Raw genomic sequence first — 13,230 nt, 5'->3', positions numbered from 1 at the left:
ATAGGCATGCGCTTTCCAGGTGTGCGCCGTTGGTTTGGCGGGAAATCGGGGTTGATAGGCCTTTCCAATGAGGCCGGAGTCCGGGGATATAAAATGTTCTCCAACTCTGTAGTTAGCAGAATCTGGTTCCCAGTATGTGTCCTAGCCAGTAGGAGTATAGATGATGATAGAAGGGAAACCAGAATTAATGTGATGGCAATGGATGTAGATGCCAGACACGGAGAGTGTCTAAAATGCGGCCATACTCGATGCCCCGCCCACCGGAAGTCATGATTTGCCGTTTTAATCCTTTTATTCATATTCTTCGAACTTCCAGATCAAAAGCGACGTTTCCACATGAAAGGAAAATAATAGCCACATATAGGAAGATGTTTCTGTTGTTATATTCACCACGTGACCACATGAATAGTGCATTCACAGGTGCAAACACCAACATTTTCTTGCAATGTTGGTGATTCTCTTTCCAACCCTAATGATAATATGTTATTATTAGCTGTTCAATGTAAAACTGTACTTTGTAAAATTACCTTATATCAATTTATTTATGGCAATATTGGATTTTTACTTCCAAACAAAATTGTGTATTGCTACGACTCCACATATTGTACTTCCCTTTAATGCCATTGTCTGTAACATGCTCCCTTTAATGGGGAGCACTGCATAAAATGTTAGCACTTTATAAAGAAAGGTTATTAATGATATTCAATTGTATAATTATACTGTTTCTTACCCTATAGGTGACACATATCATTGAAGCTAAACATCCAATCATTGATGCTACCCTAAGGCAAATGTTTGCATTTTGAAAGGGTTGTGTGTCTGTCTCTGCAATGTATACAAGTGATTTTGGGTATATATTCTTCAATACAGGGCATAACACTCCTGATGATATAAAAGCATTTAAAGAATGATTGCTCCAAATGCCAAACCAAATCCCTGATTTAAATATAGAAATGAAGCAGAGGGGGCTAAATGGCAACATCTTATCTTTAATTTTGGTTTCTTTAACCTATAATTATTCTGTGCATTACAATTGTTTGGAAATGGGGTCAATGCATTCTATTTTCTATATAGTTTCATCAGTAGTAAAAACTAAAAAAGAAATGACTATGTGCTTGTGATGGTAATTCATTACCTTTGTTCACACTGTACACCTAATTACAATAGCGATGAGCGAAATTTTCAAAACTGTTCCATTCACCGCATACCTCAGTATTATCAGTCATACCAAAACTACACTATACAGTAGATAAAAAATTGTCCAGCAAGTCGGGTACCTCACCCGCTCATCCTTTCACCCCCCATCCTCCTTCTCTTCCTCTCGCTCCTCTCGTCCCTGTCCCCATTTCACCCCTTGTGTCATCTGTAGGTCTGCCTTTCCCTTTAGGTTGTAAGCTCTTTTGAGCAGGGCCCTCGTACCTCCTGTTTCCACAATGTTTAACTTTGCTCACCAGCTACTCTGCCCACCTTCTCCTTGGGCTATCTGCCCACTGACTCCACTCCTGCATTTCTCTGCACCTTTTCAGCGGCTCTTAACCTGTTAGCTGTACCCACACTCTTGGGCACGGGTTTCCAGCTTGTGCTGAATAGACCTCACTCAACCTCACCCTTTCAGCCTTTCTCAGTATCTGTGCTTAGAGTTACCTGAGTTATAGGGGTATATTTACTAAACTGCAGGTTTGAAAAAGTGGAGATGTTGCCTATAGCAACCAATCAGATTCTAGAAATCATTTATTTAGCACATTCTACAAATAGACAGCTAGTATCCGATTGGTTGCTATAGGCAACATCTCCACTTTTTCAAACCCGCAGTTTAGTAAATCTAGCCCATAGTGTTACTGTACCATACTGTTCTTCCTTGTACTGTCCTATTGTTTGTTCCTGTACAGTGCTGCGGACATCTAGTGGCGCCTTTATAAACAAAAAATAACAATAATAATAATAATAATGATGATGATGATAATAATAATAACTATTATTCCAGCTATATTCCTAGACCATAAATTCAGTGGATTTTTAATTGTCAAATAAAATGCGGAATGTCACTTCAAAAGCAGAACTTAGAGATTGTTTAAGCAGATCTTCTCCACAAAAAGGCTGTTCCACTATGAATCTCAAAACAACAATATAAATATAACGGTGATGCATTAGATACAAGAAATAATATCTACTGAAAATTATTAGAGATTGTAGTTTCCTACCTGCAAATACTTACTTGAACCTCTGAATAAAGGTGGTCGCTAGGACATTATATTATCAGCAAAGAGATCTGCAGCAATAGAAAGGAATAGACTCAAGTGTTGGATTATACACCAAGATCATAATGACAGTGCGGTCAACCGGAGCTGAAGGTTTGCAAGTGAACCTGGATAATGGACAAATGCAATGAGAAAGGCATACAAAATAGAAACAGAAATATTCTGCAGCAATTAAAATCCATTTATAGATTAGATGAAGGTTATAATGTTATAATTAGCTTTGAAGAAACGAAAACTGCAAAAAAAAAATCAATATTTTATTTGATCCAAATACCAAACCAAATTCAAATGCTAAATTAAATATTCAAATTCAGCAAAAGGAGATTAGATTTTAGCTGTAATTTTAGATTATTTAAGCTTTAAAGGACCCATGCACTAAAAATGGAAGTGGATCAATATTAAGTCAATATATAATATTTCCCTCCCCAAATTTTTTTTTTTTTTACTTTAATGTTTTCACACTATCCACCTATTGACGAAGGAGATAAGTGAAGTTTTCAAATCTGTTCAATGATATAATCACCTAATTTCACATGGAATTCTATGTAAAAGCAGAACTTGAAGAGTATTAGAGCTTCACTTATTATCTCTGCAAAATGACTGTTCCACTGTAAATAAACATAACAGTGGGTCATTAAGGCTCTTATGTTTATTTTAATATAAAAATTAGTATCAGGTTTGGTTTTCAGCAGAACATTGCAATAGGACTCATTATTTTGTTGAATTCTAAAGTGTTTATTTGTTGCATCAATGATTATAGAATGTGCCAATGGGCCTAATTCATTAAGGAAAGTAAACACCAGCAGACTTTGTTTAACATTTTTATTTTTGGACAGAGGTCCAATTTTAGATGGAGCCCTCTGCACCTAGCGTGGTGTGGGCTGCACCTATCGTGGTGTGGGCAACTGGGGGTTGCAGGAGCAGAGGCAGGTCGGGAGGCTTCTGCTCACTAAGGGGCATATTTACTAAACAGTAGGTTTGAAAAAGGGGAGATGTTGCCTATAGCAACAAATCAGATTCTAGTTATCATTTATTTAGTGCATTCTACAAATTGATAGCTAGAGTCTGATTGGTTGCTATAGGCAACATCTCCACTTTTTCAAAGTCGAAGTTTAGTAAATATACCCTTAAGTCTTACGTTCACTAGGAAATCATGGAAATTATCTGGTACATGTAAAGATAGGACAAGAGAAAAAACCAACTCAGATTCTGTGAATAGATGACATTTTTAATTTGTATATATTGAAACAGGAACGATTATCCTATACCATATTTCTAGCATAAATCAGCAAAATCTCTAGATATTTGGAGAAAGTGGTTAATACCTGTCTGAATCCATAGGCATTAAAAACTGTTGTAATTTTCAGGAAGAAATCAAATGACGGGGTGAGTGGTGAGGGGTATGGTGAGTGCTTATATAAACACTTAGCCTGCGGGGTCCAGACATTGCCACTTTAAATTAACATTAATGTACGGTGCACTGACGTGAAAGTGAAGTGCCGGACAGGTGCCTCATCGGAATGACTGCCTGTCTGCATGCGTTGCCGTCGGAAAGCTGGAACTTCGGTTTTCAGGTAAGTCTCTTTATATTGGATTAGTTATTTGCTCCAATCGGAATTTTGGTGTAGGTATGAAGTGTGTAAGGGTTCTCGTCCCCGTTAATACGTACCCAACCCTTTAATTTATAGGTGGGGCAATTTAATTTATTGATGGGCCTATTAAATTGGTTTGGGGCTATTAATTGAATATGGGGCTAAGATTGGGGAGGAGAGCTATTTATTTAATGTGAATATTAATTATTTAGTGTCCAGAATAAGTGTGGGAAATGGTTATATGAAACGTAATGCTATTAATTTATTGCTGGGGCTGTTTGGAGGGAGGGTAATAGGTTTATTTATTAAATGGGAATACTATTAATTGAATATCAGGGCTAGAGGGAGGGAAATAGATCAATTTATTAAATGTTAGTACTATTATTTTAATGTTGGGGCTAAAGAGAGGCCTAATTATTAAATGTGGATGCTATTGATTTAATGGTTGAAGTTTTTTAGATTTCATGTACAATTTCTTTTTTCTAAATAGGGCCTCCAACATTCCAGGATCCAGACAAGCAGCAACTGATCTAAAGAAACCAGCAGCCACAAGTGGTGAGAGTGACAAGAACAGGTAGGAGAGAGCAGGAGAGTCTGCCAACTGTCCTGAATCTGGTGGGGCAGTCCCGAATTTGGATGAATTTCTCACCTAGTCAGGATTTGGACCGACAACAAGGACAGTTGGGAGGTATTTCCTGCTTCACACTGTACTGCTCGTGAAGACAGAGCTGCGTGCACCTAACAGTAGTGCATACAGTTTTGCCTGTGTATTTGTCTAAAATGATAACCCCCTGTCTTAAGTGCCACAGGCTCCCAAGAGCCTTATTCCAGCTCTGGTTATACTTTAGTGGTTCTTGCATTGATTCCATTGCCTCCTTCTACCTTGCACTGCTCCCATTCTCAGATCACATTGTTGAACATATGGCCAGCCCCCATTGCACTGACAATATTATTAATTCTTCCTCCTTTTGGTTTTTGTTCTGTTTACCAGCAACTCTGAAACCATTTTATGTTCACTACCCCGTTTAATACAACACTTGATAATTGTGTCAATGGTATTTATTAATGCAGACATGTTTCTAGGCTTTCTGCTGCCTGCGCATTTGGAGAACTATGAAATCTTCCCAAGTGCCACCCACCCCACTATCATTTCAGCAGTACCTCTCCTTTGAGTAGATAATTGACTTTGATGTGACATTTTTACTGTTTCCACCAAGTGCAATATCAAGTTTAGAAGTAAACGAGAAAATTGCAGATGCAGATTTATGAGGTCATTTATGTCATGTAAGTATTATTTTAGGGGTTAAGGTTAGGGTTAACCCTAACTCCTAACTCTAATACCCCTAACCCCTAAAAAACCCCTTTTGAGGAAAAATGTTGTAGAGACAATATCATCGAAGCCATCCCATATCCCTCCTAAACATGGACCTTTCCAGGTAATACAAATTGACTGCATCCGATTACAAGTATATATTGGTGTGTACTGATTTATTTTCTAACTGGTTAGAGGCATTTCCTACTGCTTTTTCACTGCTTAAAAAATTGTCCAGGAATTTGCATGCAAATATGGTATCCCTAGAGCCATAGAAAGTGATAGGGGTACTCATTTTATTGGTGATATCTTTCACATCATGTGTAAACTTATGAGAATTAATATACATACTCCTTACTGCCCACAAGCCAGTGGGAAAGCAGAAAGGATAAATGGTACCATTAAGAACACATTGAGTAAGGTGATGGCTGAAACTGGATTAGTGTGGCCGGAAGCTTTGCCACTGGTCCTCCATAGCATCAGAATCACTCCCAGACCACTGTAATGAGCCGCGGTGGCTTCAGGCAACGCCGCAACTCGCTCCTTCAGATGCCGTTGTCTTGACGACTGGGACGTCACTTCCGCTTGGTCCCGGCCATTGCCAAGGCAACAGTCGGGATGCGCTCTGGTTACTAGTGCCACGTCCCGGCATCTAGGGCAGCCGGGCGTACGTGCAAAGTAATTAATTATTGCCCAGCTGGTTGTTTCTCTGCCCTCTGTTCCAGGGCAATTTCTATTGGGCCACATGAGTATTTAAGGCAGGAAGGGGCAAGCCCTCCCTGCCGGTTATAGTCCCTGCTTCCCAGCACACTACCCTGCTTGTCCTGTCTCTGTATACCTCCTGGATCCTGATTACTGTTGCCGACTTATTGCCTGAATTTCTGACTACGATTATTGCCTGTGACCCTTGACCCCTTGCCTAGATATTGACCACGATTGTTTGCTAGTGACCCTTGATCTGTTGCCTGGACTTTGACACTGCCGTCTTGCCTGTGACCTGTTCGACCCTTGCCTGGACCTCACTTCGCTTTCCTGGGTTCTCCCCAGTCAGTGCACAACTCACGACCCTCTGTTGTCTGCGGCCAAGTCTGTCCCCACCACTAGGGGCTCCAGTGAACACCTGACTTCAGAGCAGACTCCGGGTTTTGTGGCGCTGGCTGTTGGGGTTCCTAACAACCACCTCTTAATATGACATCTTTTGAAATACTTTTTGGCCACCAACCTCATTTGATGATAGATCCACAGGATGATTTAAAATGCAACAATGCAGTGACTGTTCAATACTTTATAAAGATGAGCAAATAGCTGAGACAGCAATAAAAGAAACTCAAAATACTGTCACCTGGTATGCCAGATGATAACTCTCACGATGTTGAACCTGGGAATATGTCATGAGCCTCAATTTCTTATGCAAGTTGGTTTAACAGACAGGTGGGAAGGCCCGTACCAAGTGTTGATGACCAGCACCACTTCTCTGAAAGTAGCGTAAGGAGACACTTGGATCCATTTCACCCACTGCAGAAAAATCACTGATCTGGAGAAGGTACAAGATAAAGCCGAGGCTGACACTACAACCCTGTGAATCTGTTCTGGAAATCTGTTCCCGGAGACCTAAGATTGCAGTTAATAACACCTGAGCCAAGTACTTTGCAAAGACTATTATCCCATCATGGAATGGCGTTTTTTCTGTTCTTCCTTTTCCAGTGTTTTTCTCATCATTAATTTTTGCAGGACATTCTATTTTTCCACTAGTTATCAGATGACGGAGACTGGATCTGGTAGTGATATTGATGATGTGAAGATGGAGGAGAATTTGTTAAAATAATCAGTCCAGCCTATTGCATTATTCAATTTGGGAGTAAAGAAAAGGTCTGCTAACCATGTAGCTTGGAGACATTGTGAGGGGCTATTGTCTGAAGAATATTGTGTCCGTAAGTACTGTGACCCCATAATTGAAGAGAGGTACATCCATCGATGTCAGTCAAGTAGTAATTTGGATTTGAGCGGGAATTCATTAGATGATTATCATTCTTTGATGGGAAAGGTCTTAAACAAAATTGACTCCTGGGCGTGCTCTCACTTGCCTCAGGGACAAAATAATGTAGGACTAGTACCGATCCCACTAAACATCTCTTAGGTTCTTAAATTACAGGGGAGGGGGGTAATAGAAGGGAGATATCATACTACTAGGTCCCTTAGTTTGAAACTTCACCAATACTCAGTAGATTGGTCATTGCTGTGCTTGAATTTTTCACTTGCAATGAAACTTGAGTATTGGGAAACTGAACCGAATGATCAGACAATAGCTCATCACACAAGTGTTGATGAAAGACTCATTAGAATACAGTTAACCAAAAAGGCTAAAGGGTGTAATAAACAAGGTCTTGCTAACAAACATAATAAAATATTGTTTGGGAAAGTTCCTCTGGGCTACTGTTTGAATGTTACACATGCTGAAACTTGCTTCAAACAAATGGAGATGCTAGCCATGGGGAACTTTATCAAGATATTGTGCAATGTTATAACCAAATGTACTGTGCCTTATATCCTTTCAGATGATGTGTATTATATATGTGGGAGAAGGGTTTACAAAAAGTTAACTCTCAGTTCCAAAGGTATATGTTTCCTAAGTAGATTGGTTCCTGAAATCATGACTTTTTCACATGATAAAATGACTGATATACATCGAAACATACCACCACCATATGTACACACACGGTATGAACACCGTGGCAAAAGAAATAGGATTCCGGGTGCAGAACCTGTAGCTACAAAATTAATTAACAAATCCACAGGTTTCCAGATCATGGTTACATTAGAGCCCATCAAGACCACACGGAGAACTCTACATTATATATATATATGATCTAGCAAAATTGATTGAAAATGTCACTGAGATGTAAGATGACACATTCAGGTATAAGGGTTAGGAGTTACAGGCTTATAAGAAGGAGTTAGTTCAGCATAGGTTTTGTGTTAAATTACCTCACCGCTATTATTGATGGGTACAGTGTGACATTAACCACCCAATTTGGTGTTAAGTGTTGTACTTACATTACCAATAATACAGAGGACGCTAAAGAAGTAATTGACCAAAAATGGATGAGATTCTAGAGTTAAAATAGGAATTCCGGATGGTCCACAATTCCTCGTTATATGAAATAGGAGACAAAGTAGTAGGATGGTTCTCGCGGTTGAACCCAGCAAAATGGTTCTCGGGTCTAGCTGAATGGGTACAAGAACTGATTGCTAGTATAGGTAAGCTCCTTATCCTTATAGTTGGTGTCTTTTATAGTTATTGGCTAATTTATCAGATGTGTTCCTACTGAGGGAAAACTTTTGATGTGACCACAGAAAATGATAACGTGATGGTACTAAGAAGTACAAGTACCACAGAAAATGATAACGTGATGGTACTAAGAAGTACAAGTACCACAGAAAATGATAACGTGATGGTAGTGAGAAGCACAAGTACCACAGAAAATGAAGAATTCCATTACAATCCTGAGATAGAATGTATAATTTGGTGATAGTTTTGTGCGCTATTTATGGGTGGTCTGTCAAAGCTGAATAATTGGATGATGTTGTTCTATTACGTGTGGTATGTTACGTCATGCCGGGTTAATTGCGCAATTGTGCGGGTAAACAGAGCAAACACACTTACACTCAATTACGCTTTTGTAAATAGTTCACATTTAATAAAGTTCCAACTCTCAATCTTTTATTATTAAAATTAGAGATTATTTACACAAACATAAACCTACATTAAAGGTATTTATGGTTCAGGTCCTAAGAAATGTATGATGTTTGGTCTTATATTAATCCCCATTTTACAACCAGGAATCCGGTATCATCGGAAGAGCGATCGCACATAGCGGTCGATAGGTATGATTAGTATAAGATTAATTCTCATAAGTACTCTGTTACTTTTTGGCGGTTCACTGTGGCAAGACACTTATGCAGCTGTTGGAGTGAGTTGTCCCCATCTTTGGAGAAGAATCATTTGGTCTGACCTATGACCAGCATTCTATTGTAACATAATAAACACTCTATCACAAAAGTATCTGACTGTGTCCTGATATAGATGCTAAAAATTTTGCTGAATTATAAAGAAAGAAAAGCAGACCTCCAGTGCTGGTAAGATATACCAGTGTATAAGGGCACACTTCGACCACTGTAAATACATATATTTATATTCTATGAATCTCAAAGACATTCTCTCTCCAAAGTTGCCTTCACAAGCTAGAAGTGTATCTGGATGTGGGGAAGGCAGAAAAAAATCTTAAAAGGTGCAGTGTTCAAAAGTGGGACTTGAGAACTATCCATTCTAAAATTCATGGCTTACAATAATCATGAGAGATAGGGGATCTCAGCACTGCCTCTTTTGTACGACAATTTTTGTGTGATTAAGACTTTATTTTACATTATGCAACATACATTTGGAAAATGTACTTCACTGCCAAAATGCAACTGTAAAATCTGCAAAATATATCTCATTGAAAGTATTGGATGAGTCCTGATCTCTGCCACCTCAGAGCTGAAGCAAAATCCAAGGTTTCTTTTGCAGAGTGAAAGTGATTGTCTATCCGTCAGCAAAGACGGAGTGCCATTTAAAAATGCACTACTCTCCTCCACTTTATCTCATTAAAATAATCTTGCTTCACAAAATGAGATCTGACTTTTATACTTCTCTGCAAAGCTAGGTGGACTGGTGCACCCACTCTGTACTTCTCATAGAACGTCTCCTGTTTACCAAAGTACTTCTATCAGCCAGTGAAATGATGTCATTTTGCCCTGTAAGTCCATGAACTTTGGGGTAAACCTTGGCAAACCTGCACAAATCAAGTTGCACACTTTCACCATAGAAGATTTTTTTCAACGTATCAAAAGAATCTGCAGTAAATAGAAAAGAGTAGCGTCATGTGGCCTTTCATGCTTCACAAATTACCCCCTTTGACTCGAGATAAAACAAAGAGGATAATATTTTGTCATTAAAAGGCTGAAGATGTGAATATAATGATAGATACGTTTTATGATTTTAGTTTATTTGCTTACAGAAAAAATCAGGTTCCTCTTGTCAACAGGCTCTTGATTTTGGTTATTTTTCTAATAGCTACTAAAACCTCCTTATTTCTCAATGTATAGACAAATGGGTTCAGCATTGGAACCACACCCATATAGAGTAAAGAGAGCAACTTGTCCTGTTCTTTATACTGTTCATTCTCTGGTTTAGCGTACAAGAATATGATTGGTCCGTAGAATAATATTACCGTGATGAGATGAGAGGTGCAGCTGGAAAAAGCTTTCAAACGACCCTCTAAAGAGCAGATCTTCAATATAGAGGAGATTATATGCACATATGAGGTTATAGTGAGAGAAAATGGTAGAAAGGCGAAAAACATATTCTCAAAAATCATCAGGATTTCTCTACTTGTAGTGTCACTGGTGGTGACTGAAAATAACGTTTTCAAATTACAAAATAAGTGGTCAATTTTATGTGAGTAACAGAAATGTAACACAGATGTAAGGAGTGCATTCATCAATGAATTTATAGCAGATAGAAGCCAGGAAGAAGCAGCCATCATAATGCACTTTCTCCTATTCATGATCAGATGATATTGCAAAGGCTTACATACTGCTACATATCGGTCATAAGACATAGAGGTCAGTACAAGTATATCACAGGCAACGCACCATGAATAGAAGTACACCTGAGTAATGCACGCGGGAAAAGTCATTTTTTTGTCCTGTGTTATAAGTATGGACAGCAATTTTGGGAAAGTGGTAGAAACATATATGACATCTACAATTGAGAGGTTACACAGAAAAAAGTACATTGGAGTCTGTAGCTGCGGAAGTAGACAGATAAGTGTAGTAATAATTACATTTCCTTTCACACTTATCAGATACATCAGTAAAACTGCAATGAAAATCACAAGTTGTCTTGTTGCAGAGGTGGAGAATGCTAAGATCTGGAATTCAATCATTGTACTGTTTGGACATTCACCCATCTTGTCTGCCTAAACAAGAAATGCATCAGGTATTTGAAGAGCGGTAAAATAAGTAAATTACCATTAGTTCAGAGTATTCTAGTGATTAAGCGAATGTTTGACAGGTATGTTGCCAATGAGGTACTTAACCATATCTCTTGTTGTGATAATGAGCTCCTCCTTGCTGAAGTTGCTGGACCTCATGCTTCCAGCTAAGGGCCTTATATAGAGTCGGACGCAATTTATACTTACAGCATAAGTGTTAATTGCATCCTATAATTTGCTTAAGATTCCGAGCTGCACATATTTAAAGATACATGTGACTGGAAATAGTATGCAAATGAGTACATTTTGTGAAATAGCTTAAAGCGGGGTTGTCCAAAGCGGCCCAGCACGCCTGTAAATGTGGCCCAGAAGGAGTTTTGGTTGTGGCAAGGGGGCAGCACTGTTAATGGAAAAAAAAAATCCTGCAAAAAAAAAAAGAAAAGAAAATACTTACCTTGCGCTCAGGCGGTCACGTCAGCTAGTACTCCGGCTCCCTCCCTTGTCTCCTCCTCCGTGCGGTGCTCGCAGTGAATGTCGGGCATGATGTCATCACGCCCAACATCCATTGCGGAGCGCAGCACAAAGGAGTCACCCGCGCTAGAAGAACAATCAGCAGCACAGAATTGGAGAAGAGAAGAGGACAGGAGAACAAGCCGATTAAAAGGTAAGTTAAGAGGGATTTTTTTTATTATTTCAAGGGACGCTGACCAGTGAATAAAAGTCACCTGGTCCTGGAGCATCATGGACCTTATCTCCCTGCTACATACTTCTACTTGTAATACTAATGGGGCATTATATATTATTCTCTTTGGCCCATTATAAGTTGTTATCCCTTAACTAACATAGTGGTGTAATTAGCAAAACAGGTCACAATTTGGGGTCACAGTGATGTATATGTCAGGTACCGCAGGCCTGGTCAGGACACCCTGATATACAATGCCTGGCTTAAATGCACTTTATTGATATTGCATCGAAACAATACAAAAAGTGATTATAGTATAATAACTAGAGAGGATTTTTTGAACAGGGCGATTGAAAGGTAAGTATAGGGGGATTTGAAAAAAAAGTTATATATATATATATATATATATATATCACTTTTTTTCTCATATATACATATATATTAACTATGTTTTCTATGGTTTTTGGATGATCAGCTATCGTTATTGTTAGTGTATCTTATGTGCGGCCCAAACCAACTCGTCGTCTTCCAATGCGGCCCAGGGAAGCTAAAAGGTTGGACACCCCTGGCTTAAAGCATATCCTACATTACTAGCGTCTGATATGCTTTAATTGTATCGATCACATTACCCCCGTATGGCTGATAAATAAATAATAATAAAAAAACCAGTGTGCTGCCTCCCACCCCCCACAAGAACATCTAAACTAGCATTACTGCTGCCAGCCTAGGCTTATACTAGCAGTATCGGGGGTGAGGGTAGTGACAAAAAGCATGGGTCCTAGCACTAGTCTTTGCCAGCCGGGGTTGGTGGCACTATAGCAGGGAAACCTGCACAGTGAGGTCCCCCTGCCATTATGTCAAACCAACCCTAGGCAGTCAGCACGGGGCTGGATTCCCTAGGGCGATCAGGCCTGCAAAAAAAATATGTGCGGTATAGCCAGTCCCATGATGTACAGCAGTAGGTCTCTTCCTACATCCATGCTGCAGTGGCTGTGGGGTGAAATCAATAAAATAGATGCAACAAACATGTTGTCCATGTTGCACGATAGGTCCCAACATGCCCCTTTAAATGTTTGGGCATGTTGGTGCTTGTAGTACTACAAGCATCAGCACACCCATCGCTGCCAGGGCCTTCCGGGACTTGGGAAACCTGGAACCTGTAGAGCATCAGGGAAAAATGTAAAAACAAAACAGACAGAGGTTTAAACATAAAAAATACATTTCAAAACAAAATAAAACACCCCAACACATCCCTCATTCACGCTCTTTATTTCACACCTATATCCAGGGATAGCAACTTCTGGGGGAAACATAGGGGATATCCCCATGTTATATATGACTGTACTGCCTT

General features: G+C 39.3%; 1 protein-coding gene across 1 annotated transcript; it reads right to left on the bottom strand.

Moving 5' to 3' along the window:
- Positions 1-10,225: 10,225 nt before the first annotated feature.
- LOC142150702 (olfactory receptor 1G1-like) lies at positions 10,226-11,173 on the bottom strand. The gene has a single exon (XM_075205900.1). The coding sequence runs from the start codon at positions 11,171-11,173 to the stop codon at positions 10,226-10,228; it is 948 nt and encodes a 315-aa protein (XP_075062001.1).
- Between the last annotated feature and the right edge of the window lie 2,057 nt (positions 11,174-13,230).

This window comes from Mixophyes fleayi, chromosome 4, assembly GCF_038048845.1.
Source record: "Mixophyes fleayi isolate aMixFle1 chromosome 4, aMixFle1.hap1, whole genome shotgun sequence".
NCBI classification, from domain to species: Eukaryota; Metazoa; Chordata; class Amphibia; order Anura; family Limnodynastidae; genus Mixophyes; species Mixophyes fleayi.
Note: the sequence above shows the minus strand (reverse complement) of the source record. Positions and strands in the feature narration are given on the sequence as shown.